This window comes from Egretta garzetta, unplaced genomic scaffold (assembly GCF_000687185.1).
Source record: "Egretta garzetta isolate BGI_Z169 unplaced genomic scaffold, ASM68718v1 scaffold368, whole genome shotgun sequence".
NCBI lineage: Eukaryota > Metazoa > Chordata > Aves > Pelecaniformes > Ardeidae > Egretta > Egretta garzetta.
The window spans coordinates 3,561,759-3,579,987 of NW_009260684.1; the positions used below are offsets into that span (position 1 = coordinate 3,561,759).

Here is an 18,229-nt window from a genome sequence, read left to right on the forward strand (position 1 = left end):
GGGTGGCTGCGGCGGCCAGCACAGATCCTGCACCGGCATCGCCCTCCGGAGCCCGGAGAAGTGCGATATTCGAGCGACGCCAGGCATGGGCGTTCATCGTGGCAGTTCAGTTGAAGGGAGGCTTTGCTCTCGCGGGCATTTTAGAGTGTCAAAAGGCGATCGCAGGTCTCTTCCCCAGGTGTGATACTGGGTAAATGAAAAGTGTGTGAATTTACAGGGATTGCTCTGGGTGACCGCAGCTCTAAGATTTGTTGCTGTTGTCCCAGCATTAGCCCACACCATCCTGGTTTGTATACAACACGTGGCCCAGCCGCCTGGTTTCTTCCTCACTCCTCCTTCAGGTATGATACTGTGCAAATGTCACCTCCATTTAAGTGCTAGTACAAAGCCAGGAATCTCTGCTGTAATGTTGTACTCCCAGAGTCCTCACCCTTCTTTGCTTATGTACCTGCTTGGATGCAAGCCAGGATTCCCAGAGCAAAGCCCACCGTTTTCTCACTTGTAGCCAATGGACTACCACCATGCCACATGTTGCATCAAATGATGAATGTGAACCACTTTTGGGATGAGCTTTGGTACTACAGCAAAGAGCAGGAGCCAGCTAAGGCCAAGCACTGCCATCATTGCCCTGCAATCATGAGATGGTCCTGATTTTTCCAGGATATTGTGGGAAGCAATGCATGACACTTGAACAAGGACTTCAAGGAGATTAATGTTTCCCCCAAAGAGAAAGAAAGTTCCTTTGCCGGTTGTGAGCCTGATGTAAATCCCAAGGAAGAATTTTCCTTCGCCGGTTGTGAGCTTAATGTAAATCCCAAGGAAGAAACTTCCTTCACAAAACTAAGTGGACGACTGACTTCAGAGTCAGAGAATTTGCCGGTAATTGTTACTTCCTCATCGCAGGAACTATTGTCAATGGAGAGTTAAAAAGATTATTCCAGGAAGCAAGGGCTAGGATCTGGGAGGTTTCTCAAGACAGATTTGGTTTTGTTTTTCACGTTCTCCTCTAAGTTAATATGGCATCAAAACAAAGGATTTAAGCAGTACATCATGCATGCTTCTCAAATTATAAAATGAATAAAAAACAAACAAATTGTCAATCTGTTGTTTTTCATGTTGCCTGTAATGTTTTCTAGTTTTCTCATTTACCCCCAGATGCTGATGGTCTCGGAGCAGCATCCTCACCACCTATCACTCAGCCATTTTTTCTGAAAATACAGGTTGTTATTTCTGCCTTGCAGCTGACAGTAGCTCCCTATATCACACTGCTAATGGTCTGGGAAGATATAGAAATTTAGTGCATGTAATGTGTGAGTAAATGGCAGACGCTAAGGAAATAAAAAAATCAAACCTTCTCTGTGCTGTGAACAAAGCTGTTTTGCAGCTTTCTTCGGAATCTGGGAAGTATATTTCTTACATCAAGACAAGCCAAAATGCAAGAAGATGTGAGGGTTCTGCGTACCTTCAGTGTCTTACATAGAGTGAGCATGATGTCAGTGCATTGTTCCTCACCTAAATGCAGAACAAAAAAAATGGCAAAGATGCCCTTCTGCCATGTACACAGCAAGGCAGTGCAGTCATCTTGGAGCTGCTTGCCAAGCTAGAATTTTCCTACATTCTGAGGGGAAAGATCCTGATATAAAAAATTTACTGGTCTTTCTTCTGCCTTTTAAGTAAAGATGCTTTTCTGCCCACTTGACAATGCACCTGGAGGTTCAGGTACAAAGGTGCACCCTTCAGAGCGCAAGCAATTTGTGACCCGCCCTCTGTGATACCCAGGGCTGCAGTGCAGGACTCACCTGAGATTTTCCTTCTGTCATGCCAGCTCTCAGCCTGCCCATTACTCACCCAGTATAAGCACAGAGACACTGGGCAGAGGAGAATTTACAAATTTTACCATCTCTGAGCTCATTGAAATTGGGGTTTCTAGGGGAGTTTATTCTAAATCAGGGAAAAATAAGCATCATCATTGCCATAAATACTGTAGTCAGAGCAATAACTGTTCAGCTTCTTTTTTGTCTAGGTTTAAGATAGATGGAGATCTCTTAGAAGGTCATACAAGGGAATGCTACTTCATAGTGCCTTAGAAATTTTCAGGGATAAAAGGAACAAGCGTTTTATGTCAGGGGACCTTGTGTCTGTATCCCAGAAAGTGAATTATTATATAACAAATATAACAAATTTCAGAGTGCAGTGAGGGAGAAGAGGTGAGAATTAGGAGGGAGCAACACTCAGAAAGCCAGGGACATGAGAAAAATGCTGCTGGAGTTGTTGCAGTCTTCTGTCAGGAGAACATTTTGGTACAGTCCTGATGATGGGGAGTTCCTTCCTCCTGTTCACACTCTGAAATGGTGGAAGCTAGGGGCTCTGGTGCCCCAGTGACATTCAGTGATGGTTGTTGTAAGCACCTGTGTCATTCCTCACCAGTCTGTACTTGAAGGCCATAAAAATTATCTTGATTCCTCTGCCCACGTGGAACACCAGAGTACCACAATACTGAGTCCTGAGCCAGGTCCACATCTGAGCTGTGATGTTCTGCAAAGCTCGCACTGTCTTGGTTTTTCGTTCATTTTGAGTCGACTATTTTTACAGCGTATTGCTGTTGAAAATATTCTTAAATTTTTCACTGTTTTACACGTTGCCTATTCCATTTTACTTGCCCAGTGGTGTATCGGTTGTTGGAAATCACATTGCAGAAAGATTGTTTGACCTGTCCTTAAAGACTTTCTATGATGCAGTCATCACAGTGTCCCCAAGCAATACTTTAAGCATTTCCTTACTTCATTTACCCCTTACCATCTGCAAGGTTTTCCTAATTTTTGTCTTCCTTGCTGCAGTTAAATCCCTCTCCTTTCAGTGACGCTAGTTATCACCATGGGGAACAGACTATTTCTTCCTGTTCTGCAGCAGAGTTTCATGCATATAAAGACTATTGAACAACTGCTTCAGCTATATACTTTCCAGCCCAGACAGCTCTGTAAATTCAGTTAATTCCCATACTTTTCCCATATGGTTATCTGACGATTCTCACTGCTTTCCTCTTTCCATGTGGTCCGTATCTTCTTGGGAATGGTGCCCAAAGCTGAACGTAGGGCCCCATTTGACCTTGTCCAAGGTGAACAGAGGTCTTTGCCATTATGCCGGGGTGCAATATCACTGGCACCGCTGACAGTGCCTGTTGGTCCTACACCTTGTAACCTAGCTGGTTACTCTCTATCACACAATGGGGCAGCTGCTCATTTCTACCTGAACTAAATACCTTACGCTTGTTTGTAAACTCGTGTTTAACCTTAATCTTGTTCCATATAAAGCTGGAACTCCTCCATTGTCATTTCACTAGATGAAACCTGCCATCTGATTCGTCACCCAAACTGTTATTCTAAATAACTACTGGGCCTCCTTGTTCCTATCATTGTAGAATTTGCATATGTGTTTAAATTAAACCCCTTTGTGCTCTCTGACACCTCTAGCTGGTCATTCAAGCAAAAGTTGTTCCCAGTTTCTTCTGAATTTCCTCCAGGACGGAGAGGAAGAGGAAGCAGTGCGGATGAGTGCTTTTTCCAGGAAGTGTAAGAACATGTTTCTGCAAATGTGCATTCTGAATTTATTCGCTAGGTGAAGACGTGCTGCATGACAGGTAGTGTGCTGCCTTCTGAAGCTCCTCATTCTCTCTGTCGGCAATAAGGGGTGTGTTCTGATTATATAATAATCAGAATAAGGGGTGTGATCCAGTCTATAGTTAGGCAGATCAATTTTTCCATCGTAGCTTGTATTTTCAATGTTTCACTGTTTATTTAAGTGCAAGCATTAGCATATCAACCAATGCTTTCCAAATCCCTCTAAAAGTAAAGCTGTAGGACACTTTCTAGAAAAAAAAGGTAATTCTTCTTGACTTCTGGACTGGGAAAAAGGCCAAGCAAGGACAAATGGCTATAGCGTAAAAGTAAAAGTTGGTCCATATGGATGGCGCTGAGAAGTCCTAGTGGATCACTGTGTGAAATCTAATGGGAATCGTTGATCAACGCTGAAAACAAGTTAAATAAATCATCAATGGGTGATCCACACAGCATAGTGTGGTGCTGAACGGTACAAGAATAGTTTGAGTGAGACCCACAAGAACTTTTCCAGCATTTATCATTATCATTATAGATTCCACCTGATATTGAAAGTGCCAAAGTTTGAGCACTGAGAACTTTGAATGCACTGGGCTTTTCCAGAGCACTGAGTATGAGCCTAATTCCCATTGCTCCATTGAATGAATGCTATCATATTGTTGACTTTAAAACATCATTAAACATTTGGAAAAGCCTCAGAGTCTGAAAACGTTCTAGAGACAGAAAGCTGGAACAGTTGATTCCCCATCCTTTTCTAAACATGATCCTGTACTTCGGGGCAGGTCTCCCTGCCAGGCTCCGGTACTTTGGAGACAGATCTCCTGCCCCTGCTCTGGCTCTCCTGCTGTCCACTGCTACTTCCCGGCTGCAGGCAATGCTGATAGGTTCAAGTTGGGCTTGTAAGTTCTTGAGTGACTCCAGGTTTCCTCTGCAGGTACTGGAAAGAAATGGTCACTGCCCAAAACAAGCTTCTAGGACAGGAAGGAAAAGTAATCTCCGGAGAGGGAGCCTGAGATGATTAGCCACTCTTTACATGTCAGATGTGCCGGTTCAGGCTTTCTGCATCAGTGAGACCATCCAGATCACAGTCAGTGTCACTCTGCGTGTCCCAGATCCCACCTTGCTGGTACTTGGGCACAGGCTGCATTACAATGTCACAACCCGCTGCATTTCATTGGTCCTTACAATTCTACTTATTCCATGACATCAAATAATAGTGGGAGAGGAAATGTGAGAAGTAAAAGTTTTACGAGGGATTTTACATGGTTCATGTTTGCCATTAGAGATTTTACAGCTGATGGAGTCTAGGTAATGCCAGAGCTTAGTGCTCTAGCCCCTGCTCCCTCCAAAGAAATTATTGGTAACATAATGTAGAGTATGTTTTGCAATGTAGTATTTGCCAGAATCACTGCCCACTAACTCCCAACCTTTCTCTTTGATGAGTGATATTTAGTTATAATGTGTAACAGCAGTTGCAACTTGGTAGTTAGCAATGGGTTCGATAGCTAATACATGTTCTCTGTGTATATGATAAATCATATGCAAGAGAGAAAAAATATCTATACTTTCTTGAAAGCTGAGAAAAAACAGGAGGAGAGAGAAGTTAAGCATTGCCACTACTTCTTGCCAAGTATCACTGTTGCTTATTTATAATGGAAAATATTTTGTATATGATCTAGAGTACTGTTCCTATACGAAAGAAACAAAACAGGCATACCTGATTTAGTGTGAAATAGTCGCAATAATCCCAGCATTCAAGATTTAGTTGCGCTGCATGACCTGTGCTGGAGTGGACACATGCAGCATCAGGTATACTTCTCTAGAAACATGAAGTCTTTTGTAGCAGCTCCCCTTACAGTCAACGAAGAGATGCTAAAGGGCTCAAATGCTTGTCACAGCTGACCAGTTTTGACTGGGTTTTAGATGTTGAAGTGGACTGCAATGAATCCTACCTCAACTTTGTTATTTTGTGATGCATGAAGTAGGGGGCAAGGAGAGGAACATTGAAAACAGTGCTCATATTACTGATTGTATATACTGTGGAATATGTTATATCTATAGCCAACAAAACTTATACATCAATATAGAACTAATGTAATAAAGCAAAGAAAATACTTTTTTCCTAATAAAAAGATTCAGAAATGTACAGTTTGTTGTATTATGACACAATATAGTGCTATCTATCAACAGTTACGCTATATTTATGGTATTTGAGGTTTGTAATTTTCCCATATTTGTTGGACAACTCATTATGTGCAACAGCACACTGAATTCAGAAATACTGATGAAGACTTCTCAGCAAAGAAAGGTCAGGAGGGTGCAAGCTAGCTGTGCCTGGAGTATTGGAGCTCTGTTTCTTTAAATATGTTCCTGTGTTAAAATGTTGTTTGATGTTGATGTGAAGTGCACCTGAGATCTCAAAAGCATCTTGAATAATCAGAATAACCAGTCTAGCCAGTAACACTGTTGTTTTGCTACTCCCTAAAATGAATGAGAAATTCAGGTGCAAACTCATGCTCCTATTGATTCAGCTCAGAGCCTGAAGAATTATAATCATTTATTCTACTAACAGAGGTAATTGCAAAAATCAGGAATCAGGATCATGCATAAAATGTCAGGGTGACAACCGCTCCCCATACATGGCAGTGGGTATGTGTCTAGATGTGAATGCCCGCACTGGCCAGTGCCTACAGGAGTGCTCACTGCCGGTTTGGCATGTAGGTAAGAGGAATTCACCCTTCATGCTGTTCTGTGTGAGGCATCCACTGAACAGTGGCCAAATGAGAGCCTGTGCTGGGGGCAGGACCACATGCTGTCATCCCAAAGCACACAGCCCTGGTCAGAAGCTGTGGAAGAGGGAGAGGAGGCTGAGACTGTGAGCAGTACCTCTTTCCTCCTGTCCGCATAAGTGGTCCTGTGCTCTGCAAAGCTGAAACTTGCTCAGTTCTCCCTGGCTGGAGCACTAGAAGGTAGAGGAGCTGCAGCCAGAGTTGCAGGAAATGTCACTGCACTGTGCACATCAGTAGGTTAGACTAGAGGAGCAAAGAAAGAGTTTACCATAAATGCTGCATGGCTTTCATGTGGCCTTGGGGTTGCTGCTTCCTGCAGGCTTCTCCCCAAAACTGTGATGTCCTTCCAGCTCACAATCCTTGCTTGAGTGAAAACAAATGAGCAATCGCAGTTGTGCTCATCCCTCCCTCCCAGGGACACAGCAGCTTCTCTCAGGGCAATGGGGATGCTTTTGTAGATTCCTTTGTTTTGCTGTGAGTTTAGCTTCCGTAGCCAGTGTCATCATATGAGGACAATTATTTCTATTCTAGATTACTCTGCTTTCTTTTTAAGGTGCCAGCAGTTCAAATGGCACATTAGCTCATGTATAATGGACAGCAAATAACTGAGCTCCCATTACAGTTCTTAAACTAATCCCCCAATGACTTCTTCATCTGTGATGGCAATATGGCAGTCTTTTCAGCACCTAGCGTAGCCTAATCCAACTTTATTGTGCAATGTACATATATATTTTATTTCTTTTTGGGTTTATTCTATCTTATTTATAGCCTTTGCAAAATATTATGTATTTCAGGCAGCTTAATCCAAAGCTAGGAAACCAGTTAGGACTATGGTTACTTTTGCAGCATATACAGTTCTTTATACTGATGCATATAAGCCTACTCACATTGCATTTTACAGGTTTTACCAATGTTTTACTTTTACACAGAACTTACCTTTTCTGTGTATCTCATTTTTTTTCAGTGCAATACACTATGGCATTGCCTTGTTTTTCTCCCAGAAGCCTCATACCGATTTGATTATGATCTATGGATTCCTATAACTTCTTCTGAATTTATTTCATGATGTTTGAAAAGGGTTCTTTTCTCCAAATTGGACTCCACAGATATTCTTATGCTGCATGCTTGAGACAATTGTCTGAAGTATGCAATAACTTATTCAAAAATTTCTCCATTTTTGAGTTCTCCTATGAAATGCACCTTTTGAAGTTGTGAGTCCTGGTAGGAGTGCCATCTAGAGTTTGTCAGCTCACACCGGGAGTAGCTTTATCACTCATCAAAGTTTCAGCATGATGGAATATGCCTGTTTTATTTAGGCAAGATAGTGAATTCTACGTTTAAATGAAAAATTTGAATCAGTTACAAGAAGATAGGAGAGGAAATGGATTTTCAGTAATTTTCTGTTCTCAGGCATCCCTTTGCAATTCCTCTGGTTGTTACCCAGCTACAAGGGGAGAGAATGAATTCTCTAATTCCTCTAACTTCAGTGTGAACTTAAAGGAAATGCTCAACTGATTAAAAGACATTTCATCTTTTCTCTTTTTTTCCTGTTCTATTCAGTGAAAGAGCAAGTTCTGTATTCTCACATCAACATACTTGTTTTTGTATACAGTATTTACCTCACTCCAACACAGAACTGCAGGGTGACACAAAGCAGTCTCTTTGCAGCTGAGCACTGTCAGAAACTGTTGTCAGCTGCACCATAAAATTACTGTTTGCAAGAATCACCCTGTTCTGCAGAAATGGAAGCTGCGCTCCAAAGGAACAGAAATGCATCATGACCTCATTTATACTTAATACAGAGTATCTCTGGCAATCCTTGGCAGTCTCTCCCTCCGTGCAGGGCTGCAGCTCCCTGTCCGCAGAGTCCACAGGATGGCACTCTGCCATAATGAGCTGAAGGTGCCATACAGCCTCCTGCTTGCAAGTTTACTTGCCTTGTCACTTGGTTTCTCCTCCGACTTAACCAGACCAGAGACCCTCTCCCCTGCTGGCTTGACCTGGCTGTGTTAGTTTAACTACAGAAATGGAATGCAAAGCATCTTTTCAAAAGAAGTACCTGGTTCTAAGTAAGGACCCTGAACTGTGAAGCAGTCCCAGTGGTTATCACCAACAGCCAAAGTGTGTTCCCTTTTCACATGGAATATGTGCCTCACCTCACCTTTTAGATCCTGAACTGAGCTTTCTCTTTGTCTGCTAAGTTAAAATCACTGCACTGTCCAAAATCGTCTCTCCATTTAAATATTCTTTCCCGTGATGAAGTTACCTTTCCTTCTTTTTGATGAATGAAAAAGAACCTCTCGAATCTCTCCAGGATATCAAGACATTATTACATATCGCCTCACCTCCTGGACTTTCCCAGAAACCACTGAATGTGTGGACACAGGAGCTGACCAAAAGGTCAACCCTATGCAACCTTCAGTACTGTTGGAGATGTATAAATCAGCCCAGGTGACATCTAGGGTGAAGGAGAGAGGCAGTTGCAGAGAGCAGTGGCCCTGCAGTTGGGAAGTGCCATTCTCTCTCCTGTGGCTACAGAAGAGGCTCTGGTGACTGTGCTGCTTGCTGTGGTTGTATCATCACTGTCAAATATCTTCACTCTAGGGTCACTCTGTAACTTGGTTTCTCATCATCTTCACTGCATGGGCTGGTCCCACCCTCCCTCGACTGCCATACCTGCATGCCACTCTGGGGACAATAGTGAGGATAAACCAAGGACAGGCTTGGCCTCCTTTGCTCCATGCTGTTCATGACTGCTCTTGTAGGATGTCTTGCCTGCAAGCATCCAACAGAACCCTGGAGTTTGTCCCAGTCTATATATTGTAGATCACACATGCTATGCTGTGAAAACCTCACTCTGGTAGGCTGTGACATCACCTTCAGTTTATTTCAGGCCCTTTGAGCTGAAAAAATACCTACAGCCCATGGCCAAGGGCACCAGGTGAAGCCCAACAAGAGATAGGCCAAAGACAGTGCTGATGCAGCCAATTCACTGTAGAGGATTTCCATCCAGAGAAGTATGGGTGAAAAACCTACAGTGTCCTGCCTGGTGGGGCTGCCAGAGGGATGACATGGGCTGATGCCTACACAATGTGACCATACCTGCAGGCAGCACTGCTAACGGCATGCTGTAAATTGCACATACTGAAGACTGTAGTAATACTATCTAGAGGTGATAACATCATCAGGTTCTACTCAGTACTCCTCTTGCTTAGAGATCATGTAAACCCTGCCTAGGCAATGTGTCCCACTGGGACGTGGCTCCCAGCTGAACGAGCCAGACAGCCTCTTCCTCCTTCTGGGCTCCCAGTGTTTCAGGATTTGTATGGCTATGCATTTGTGTTCCGTTTTCTTTATATATGTATGACCTTGTATTTAACTTAATGACTGCTTGAGATTTAATGTTATTTTTCTTTAGGGTGTGTAGTTTAAGTGAACAGATTTATTTATTTATTTATTTATTTTTAAAAGGAAAATCATTTACCTCTATTCAGTATTTTTTCTTGAATAACAGGTAACTTAACTGAAAAAAATCATTGGGAAGCATTCATTTTATCTGCATGCTAACTAAAATTCATGACTTCCTAATGTGCCTAATTCTAACTGGAATTCCATTACTAATTATTTTTATTATATCAATGGTAGTGATCACCAACTCACACAAATTAAGTAACACAAATTAAGTAACAGAGTCCCTAAAATGGGCATCGCAGGGAATTACATTCAAACAAACTTTTAGGAGTAGATTCAGAGTTCCTGATTCCTAAACACATATGCAAGCATGTAACATTGTGTTCTCAGCAGTCCATTGAATTTAATGGTTATTTATAGTATACGAAGTCATATCATTAAGTAGATGCATAAGTCATTGCAATAGAGGGGCTACAGATTTTAAGAAACTGTTATGACCATCCTGCCTGACCTTGTGCACATCCCCAAGCAGAATACTGCCTACCAGTTTCATTCATGGAGCCCAAGAGCTTCCAACCAGCTGAAGTGGATCACAGTTCTGTTTAGATACTGTGTTCGGGGTGGGTTAATTTTGCATATTTATTCTTCCATATATTATACGTAGTGGCACCTTACTGCTTGTAAAGGAAGGATGACTTTGACTAGTTGTTCTGCATAAGTCTATAGCCCCTGGTGATAATATAGCACAAGGAAAGTATATTTTAATGTCAGCACAGCGGACACCCAGGATAAAGCTCTAAGGAGGGAACAAAAACTCTGTCAGGCCCATGCACTCTCATAATCTTTTTCAATATGAAACCAATGAATAATATTGACTAGCTGCCTTGCACGATTATTGATACAGCTCTGATAGATGCCACCCTGCCAACCAGAATGGTTAAGACCTGCTCAATGTGCTATACGTATTTCTTTGTGAAAGCCTCAGAATCAAAAGACTTTTTCTGTATGCACAAGTTTATGGTTTTATTAAACTAAAGAATATAACTTAAGGTTTTGGGGACCCCAGTAGAAACCCTACAAGATCTATCTGCCCTGGGGTTTGGAAACATCACCTGGAGTTACTTTTGAAAATGACTTTCAGTCATGATAGCCTTATTTGAGGGGCAGGAAACAGCCAGTGCACTCTTTCTGAGCACCTGATGACTTCGACCATTTCTGTAAAAAAATTAGTTCTTTTCCTTTGGTGATCACATCACAGGAAAACAACGTATTTATAAAAATTAATTCAGTAACTCAGTATCTGTTGACACACTGTTTGGTTTCTGTAAGACTTTCTCGCAGTGTCAGGATGCCCTGTTTACTGGTATGTTGAAGATTAATAATTCATTTGAACTCTAGACTAGTTCATTTGACTGAAAATACCATGTTTCACATCAGATTTTTTTTCCCCACAGTGATTGACAGGTATTGAAAGCAATAGGACTGCTAACAGGCTTGTTCATACACGGGTGGGCGGGTGATGTGCATGTCATTGTGTTTCACATTGCTGGAATTGTTCTAACACTGAGCAATGGTTGACACTTGCAATATGTGGGAAAGCCTTTGTATCACTTTTCTCAGTAACTGAAATTGAGATTGGACTTGGCTTTAGTTTTTAAGTAATACCATCATTGTCTTTAATATTGCTAATCAGTCTGTCTGGTGTTTTTGGTTTAGATTTTCTCCTGCGTGGGATGTGTGATCGGCCCAACGTTCAGGTAAGAGGTTTCTTAGATTCTAAATGTGACAGCTCTGAAGTGAGCTATTACTGAGTCAGAGAGTTAAAGGGATGATAAAGGTATAGGGAAAAAAAACCCAGAGAAGATAAAGGAAATTTCTCACAGAGAAACTAGATTAACTTTAGCATCCCAGTTCGATAAAGAGAATTTAGAGGATGATTACAAGTGGAAGCTTTATTTCTGGCCAAAGTGAATAACAACAAACCTTCATTATTAGACAGTGCTCAGCTAAAGGGTTCAATGCAACTCAAGATCCAAAGTGTAATGGTATCAGCAGGGGTGTTCAGCCTCTACTTAAAACCACTACTCTGTACCTGTGAACAGAAAGACAACTGCTGTTATACGTTTCCAAAGAGACCCTTCTTATCCAGAAGCCTGATATCTGTGCCTAGCCAGTTTGCAGAAATTATAATAGCCAGTAGTATTACTATACTGTAAATAAGTAAATATGGTGGTTTGGGGAGCTGTCAAAATGGCTTTTGTAAAGGTAAGTTATGCCTCACAAATCTGTTGAAGTAATTAAGAAAAGCTGATGAGTATATGGATTGAGTGAAGTCCAACTGATATAATTACTTGGACTCTCAAGAGACTTTAAGTGATCTGGAAAGTACATGAATACTAGGGTGATGACATCTGCTGATGAAACAAAGCTCTTCAGGGTAATAAAGACAAGGCCCGACTGTGCAGAGTTGCAAAGAACCTTAGTTTAAAAATGGGAGAAGGAATACAATACAGATAGATGCAAAAATTGAGCAAAGAGGAAAAAATGCTGATGTTACCACTTGTGGCTCTGGAATTACATTAATTGGGACTGTTCTGTGGAAATGCTATGTAATGATTTAAAAAGCGAAGTAAATCTCAGGAATTGTTAGGAAAGAAATTGAGAAGATAACAGAAAATAGCATTATGCTGCAGTACAAATCTATGGTGTATCCACACCTTCAACACTGTGGTTCTGGTCCTTCTGTCTCAAAAATAATGTATTGGAGTTGGGAAAGTGTCAGAAAAAGGCAACAGGGTTGAGCTGAATGTATGGGCCATTGTTGGAGACAGGTGACTGGGTTTGATGGACTTCAGTCACTGTGGTCATTCTTATGTTCAAAAATTCTTATAAGTTGAACCTTTGCTCAGTGTCACAAAAATCATCATTAAGAAGAGAGGTTAGTCTTCCTTGAAAAAAAATCAAGAAAGTAATAGTCTGGTGTGAAACATGATACTCTTCTAGGTCCCCTTGTTGGAAAAATACACCTCATAAGGAAAAGCATCTCTAAAAAGAAGTTTGACTCACAGAAAGTTGATGTTTATAAAAAATCAAACACGCAAATTCAAAAAGCGTTGTTTCTTACGTTAGGATTCAGGCACTCAAGAGAGGCTGTTTGACACCAAGGTGTTAGTGCTTTACATCGAATACATGATGCTCTTGCTCCACAGATTCCTAACTGAGTGACTTTCAGTTCTTGTCAGATGGCATGAAACTGTACCAGTTATGACTGCTAGAGGCGTTTCTCCTCGGTGGCTGGGGGGAGGCTGGCCTGGTGGTTATCTTCTTGGAGATGTTTGGCGCCTTTCTTTTTAGCCCTCACAGCATGCTTCAAAGCCATTCATGACGCATATTCAGGATCTCTTTCAAGACAGCTTGGGCTGGCATAATGTAAGCGACATTCTGGTACTTGTGGGTGGATCTGAGTGAAAGGTCTCAAGGAAATCTGTCTTAGGATGTTTTCTTCAGGTTTATAAAGATTTCAGTTGAATCTAAAGAAAGGTATGGAAAGCTTGTAGATTGTATTCTGTGATACCTCAACTTCCACAACCTTGTATCACCATTCTCGACTAAAACATTTGATTTCTTTTTCCAGATTCCCTTAACCAGTCTATTCTTCCTCTTGAGGGAATCACCACTCCACAAGTCATTACAGTCATTCACCAAGTGCATGATCAGGAACATCTCAGTACTCGGAACATGCTGTGAGGCAACACATTGAATTCTGGTACCCAACACCTGACTTCAGCATTTGAAGACTGAACTTGGAAGAGAAAACCTGAATGGTCTGGAGGAATAAATGAAAACAGAGTTCTGCATTTTCCAGAAAGAGGTCTTGATTTACAAGTCTGGCAGAAATTGTTTACAGAAAGAATCCAGACCGTATTGTTTTATGTCATGGGTGCTCTACTAATAAAGTGTCCCTTGTAAATATCAAAAACGTGACATTCAGCTATTGGAGAGGAAGGGAAAATACTCTTGAGGATAGCTTTGTCCCAAGCACAGGGACATCAATTACATGCCCAGATGTTTCTTTTTTGCCCTCTCACTCTTCACTATTGACTTATGCATCTTTGCAGAAGATTAGTTCAGAAAGAAAGCGTGAAAAAAAGAATGATTTAGTCATCTGCAAGACAAAAATAAAAATCACCTAAATTCCCACCACTTACAGTACCGTTTGTATTGTCATATGCCAGAATCATGTCTGGATGATTATTTTAACATTTTGCTTTAACAATGATGTCATTGATGCGATGTGGTGGAAAGTCTAGCTTAGGAGAGTACCTCATCTACTGTGTAAGCTGAAGTTTTCAACAAGTTGATATTTCGTCAGTGTTGGACTCCAGTATGAAAAGTTCTATTTCAGTGAAAAAGTAAGCATCTTTATTCATCGTCCCAGAAAGATTACACTGGAAAGTGAAAAGTGAAATCAGAGCAGAGGATGACTCAGTATAACCATTCAGCAGAGCTCTCTCTCCAGAGCTCAGCAAATAAGTCATTAAACTTCACTGTAACACCACTGGCTTTGGATGAAAGGACACTATTAGGGCTGAAGATCTCACTGTCAGTCCTTCTGTCTGTTATAACTTTGGCAACGATCCTTGCAAACATTTTTGTTGTTATTACAATTTTTCTGACTAGAAAGCTCCACACACCTGCAAATTACCTCATTGGCTCCTTGGCAGTGACTGATTTTCTAGTGTCTGTCCTAGTAATGCCCATCAGTATTGCTTACACTGTCACCCACACATGGGCCTTTGGCCAGGTGTTGTGTGATATCTGGTTATCATCAGACATCACATGTTGCACAGCCTCAATCCTACACCTCTGTGTTATTGCACTGGACAGATACTGGGCTATCACAGATGCTTTGGAATATGCCAAACGCCGGACTGCTGGCCGAGCAGCCCTCATGATTGCCATGGTCTGGATGATATCTGTTAGTATTTCTGTGCCACCATTTTTCTGGAGGCAAGTGAAAGCTCATGAAGAAATTGCAAAGTGTACTGTGAACACAGATCAAATTTCCTACACAATTTATTCCACTTGTGGAGCTTTCTACATCCCAACTGTGCTCCTCCTGATATTGTATGGTAGAATTTATGTAGCAGCTCGATCCAGGATTCTGAAGCCACCCTCGTTATATGGGAAACATTTTACTACTGCACACCTGATTACTGGCTCTGCTGGGTCTTCCCTCTGCTCCATTAATGCTAGCCTTCATGAAGGGCATTCCCATTCAGGTGGATCCCCAATATTTATCAATCATGTTAAAATAAAACTTGCAGATAGTGTCCTGGAAAGGAAAAGAATTTCTGCTGCAAGAGAAAGGAAAGCCACCAAAACTTTAGGCATTATTCTGGGAGCTTTCATTTTCTGCTGGCTGCCTTTTTTTGTCATGTCCCTAGTCCTACCAATATGCCAAGATGCTTGTTGGTTTCATCCCATCCTGCTGGACTTTTTTACATGGTTAGGTTACTTAAACTCCTTGATCAATCCAGTCATTTATACAGCTTTTAATGAAGACTATAAACAAGCTTTCCAAAAATTAATACATTTCAAAAAGTGTTCATCATGAGCCTCTCCTGTTGTGTTACTGACCCTTGTGCAATCTTGCAGCCTACCTGGAAACTTTCTGTGCTTTTATTTCTAAGGTATGGAGTGGTAATTGCCATCTCTGCTGCTACCCTGTGCTGTGCATGTAACTGTGAACTTCTTGCCAATTTGGTACTTTCTGTCTGGAATTCTGTATCCCATAACAAAACTTGTCTGTGGTCTCTGCAGTGATCGTTTGTGTATGTAAGATCAACACATGAATTAAGCTTTGTACCAGGTGAAGGAGTGTGACCCACAGAGCTGAATCTGTGTGATGAGAGGACACATGGTACCTGATTCTGCCATGCCTTTGTAACCTGATGGGAGGAAAATGTGTATTTGCAGGATGTCAGTATTTCTGCTGTATATTATTAACAACTTACACAGGCTAAGAAAGTTTCTGGAGAACAGGATCTGATATCTACACTTTCTATGGCATGTATCCTATCCATCTGAAATTGATAAAACCTGTAACTTGTTCAGAAGGTGTGTGGCACAGCCTGACTAAGCAGCAGGGCACAAAAGTCATAGCACATAAGTTCTGTAGATATTTCACGAATACTGAATTTGAAGCTATGCTTTTGGTGACCTGTAGAAAGAAGACAATTTATTTTAAATAATTTTCACACATTTTATCATGAATAGCCAGTGCAGAAATACTACAAAATAAATAGCATGAAAATTATTCAAAAAGCACCTCGATCTTATATTTATTTTTTTGCATGCACAAACTGAAATGGGAAACGGGAAAATATGGCTAGTGCCAGTGTGGAATGACTGAGACCTTAAAAAAGAGCCAGAAGATTCACTCCTTGGTGACTAGAAATGGGGAGTTAAAGAGGAGAGAATGAAGTGACAAAGGAAGGAAAACTTTCTTAGTAATTAAGGTTGTTTGTGTGGATGTGACATCACTGTCTCTGGTAGTCTTTAAGAACTGGTCAGACAGACATCTGCCAGAGATCACAATGTCAGGACCCTCCGCTGGGGTTGTGGAGAGTGGAGCAGGTCCCCTCTAAGCTGTACTTCTCTGACTCTGGGATTATTTCCCCCATTTGGCAGGGGGGAAGCTGGCACATGGAGGTCTTGGTTGAAGTCTCAGACAGGACAGCACACCAAGTGGTGCAGCCCAAATTTAATTCATCTCTGGACATTTTACAGCAGAAGCATCATGTCCATACTGCATATAAGCAGCATGCATTGCTTTGAAAGAGTTATCCCATCATCCTTCTGACTGCTCTTCCATCTCTCAGCCTGCCCAAATTCATCTTCACCATCCATTACTGTGGCCATCCCAACACTCCACCACGGCCCAGCTCCACCACAGCTCTTCAGCCTCTCCTTTGCATTTGCTGCACAGCCTTGCAGCTTCTTCCTGTTGCTGATGCCTCTGCTGAGGACTGGACCCTAAAGTAATGCCCCAGGAGCATCCACATATGGCAGCATCAGGCAGAGCAGTTGGGTAGGTCACAGATTTATAGTCCTCTTTCTCACCAAGAGCAATTAAGGCTGCCCTGTTTGGGATGCAGCTCCTCTCCCCTCCCAAGAGTGAGCTGATCTAGTTCAGTCCAGCTCAAGAGATCTTGATGGTGGCACTACCTGACCATGTCCATGCAGTCTGCTTCCAAAGTCCCCATGGGCAGTGGTGGTTCTCTCTCCTGTGCTCACTCCTGAACTGCGCTTGTGCATTGCCTGGGGACATGTGAGCTGACACGGGCCACAGTAATATTGGGGAAGGCATGAACCGTGTAGACAACCGAGTTCTCACACCTGAGGCCAGGCCCTGGCACTATTTAATTTGCTGTTATAGACATAACTGGTGTGAAGAGGTTGTGTACAACTTGGAGCTCCAGGCTCCCTTCTGGGCTGTCATCCCTGTGTCCAGGCCACTACCAGCTTCTACTATTGTGGGACAGATACCACCTGTCCAGCGTTGGTCTGGTGGTAGCTGAGGTACACAGGCATCACAAAAGGTTGGTATAACCACCTCTGCTACAATAATGGGATATACAGTCTCATATTGGGCCTGCAGCAGGGGACCTATGTGACTATATGAATTTGAAGAGATACAACTCCAGGATCCTGCAGGGTCTTGTCACTCAAAGAACCATTTGTGGAGACTGGAGGAAGGTCTCCTAGCTCAACATAGAACATTGCATATTCCAGAACATTGGCATCTTCTATAGGAGACAATTCCTCCCCAGAGAACACAGTCTGTGTTATTTTAGAATAATCTTTTTCATCATGGGTCTGGGTGATACAGGTCTTCCTGGATAGTAGTGTCCAATATCAGGGTTTCAGTCAGCCATTGAGCTTATGTGTTTAAAAAGCTTATACTTAAAGACAGGCTTTATGCGCCTGGTCCACATCACTGGGGCTCTTTGCATCTTCTACCAGCTGTACAAGGATTTGGAGGAGCCTTTCTGTTTAACAAGCACACAGCAAGACAAGACTGCTTTCAAAATGATCCAGCAGTGCTACCAGCAGTGGTTGACCCTGGAAAGTTTCCTGCAGCCATATAGCATAAGCACTAGTATGAGGGTACCCGTGATATGACATCCCTTTGTTCCCTCAGGAATGCTTTCCTGTCTCCCAGCAATTTAACCTGGGAGACAGTCACAGCCTGAAGAGTGTGTACTTCCAGAAGTCATGGAACTACAGGCAAAGGTTTGGGTATCTGTGAAGTTTCCCCTCCTTTTCCCCAGATGCCCTTTTGATGCTGCTCATCCTGCCTGCACCTTATGCTTTCTGGACCCCTTTGTCTACTGTGCTCATCTGGCACAG

The 18,229-nt window shown here is 42.1% G+C and overlaps 1 protein-coding gene across 1 annotated transcript; it reads left to right on the forward strand.

Annotated features, from left to right (window-relative positions):
• Positions 1-14,294: 14,294 nt before the first annotated feature.
• Positions 14,295-15,431, forward strand: HTR1D (5-hydroxytryptamine receptor 1D). Its single transcript, XM_009645850.1, has one exon. The coding sequence runs from the start codon at positions 14,295-14,297 to the stop codon at positions 15,429-15,431; it is 1,137 nt and encodes a 378-aa protein (XP_009644145.1).
• Positions 15,432-18,229: the final 2,798 nt, after the last annotated feature.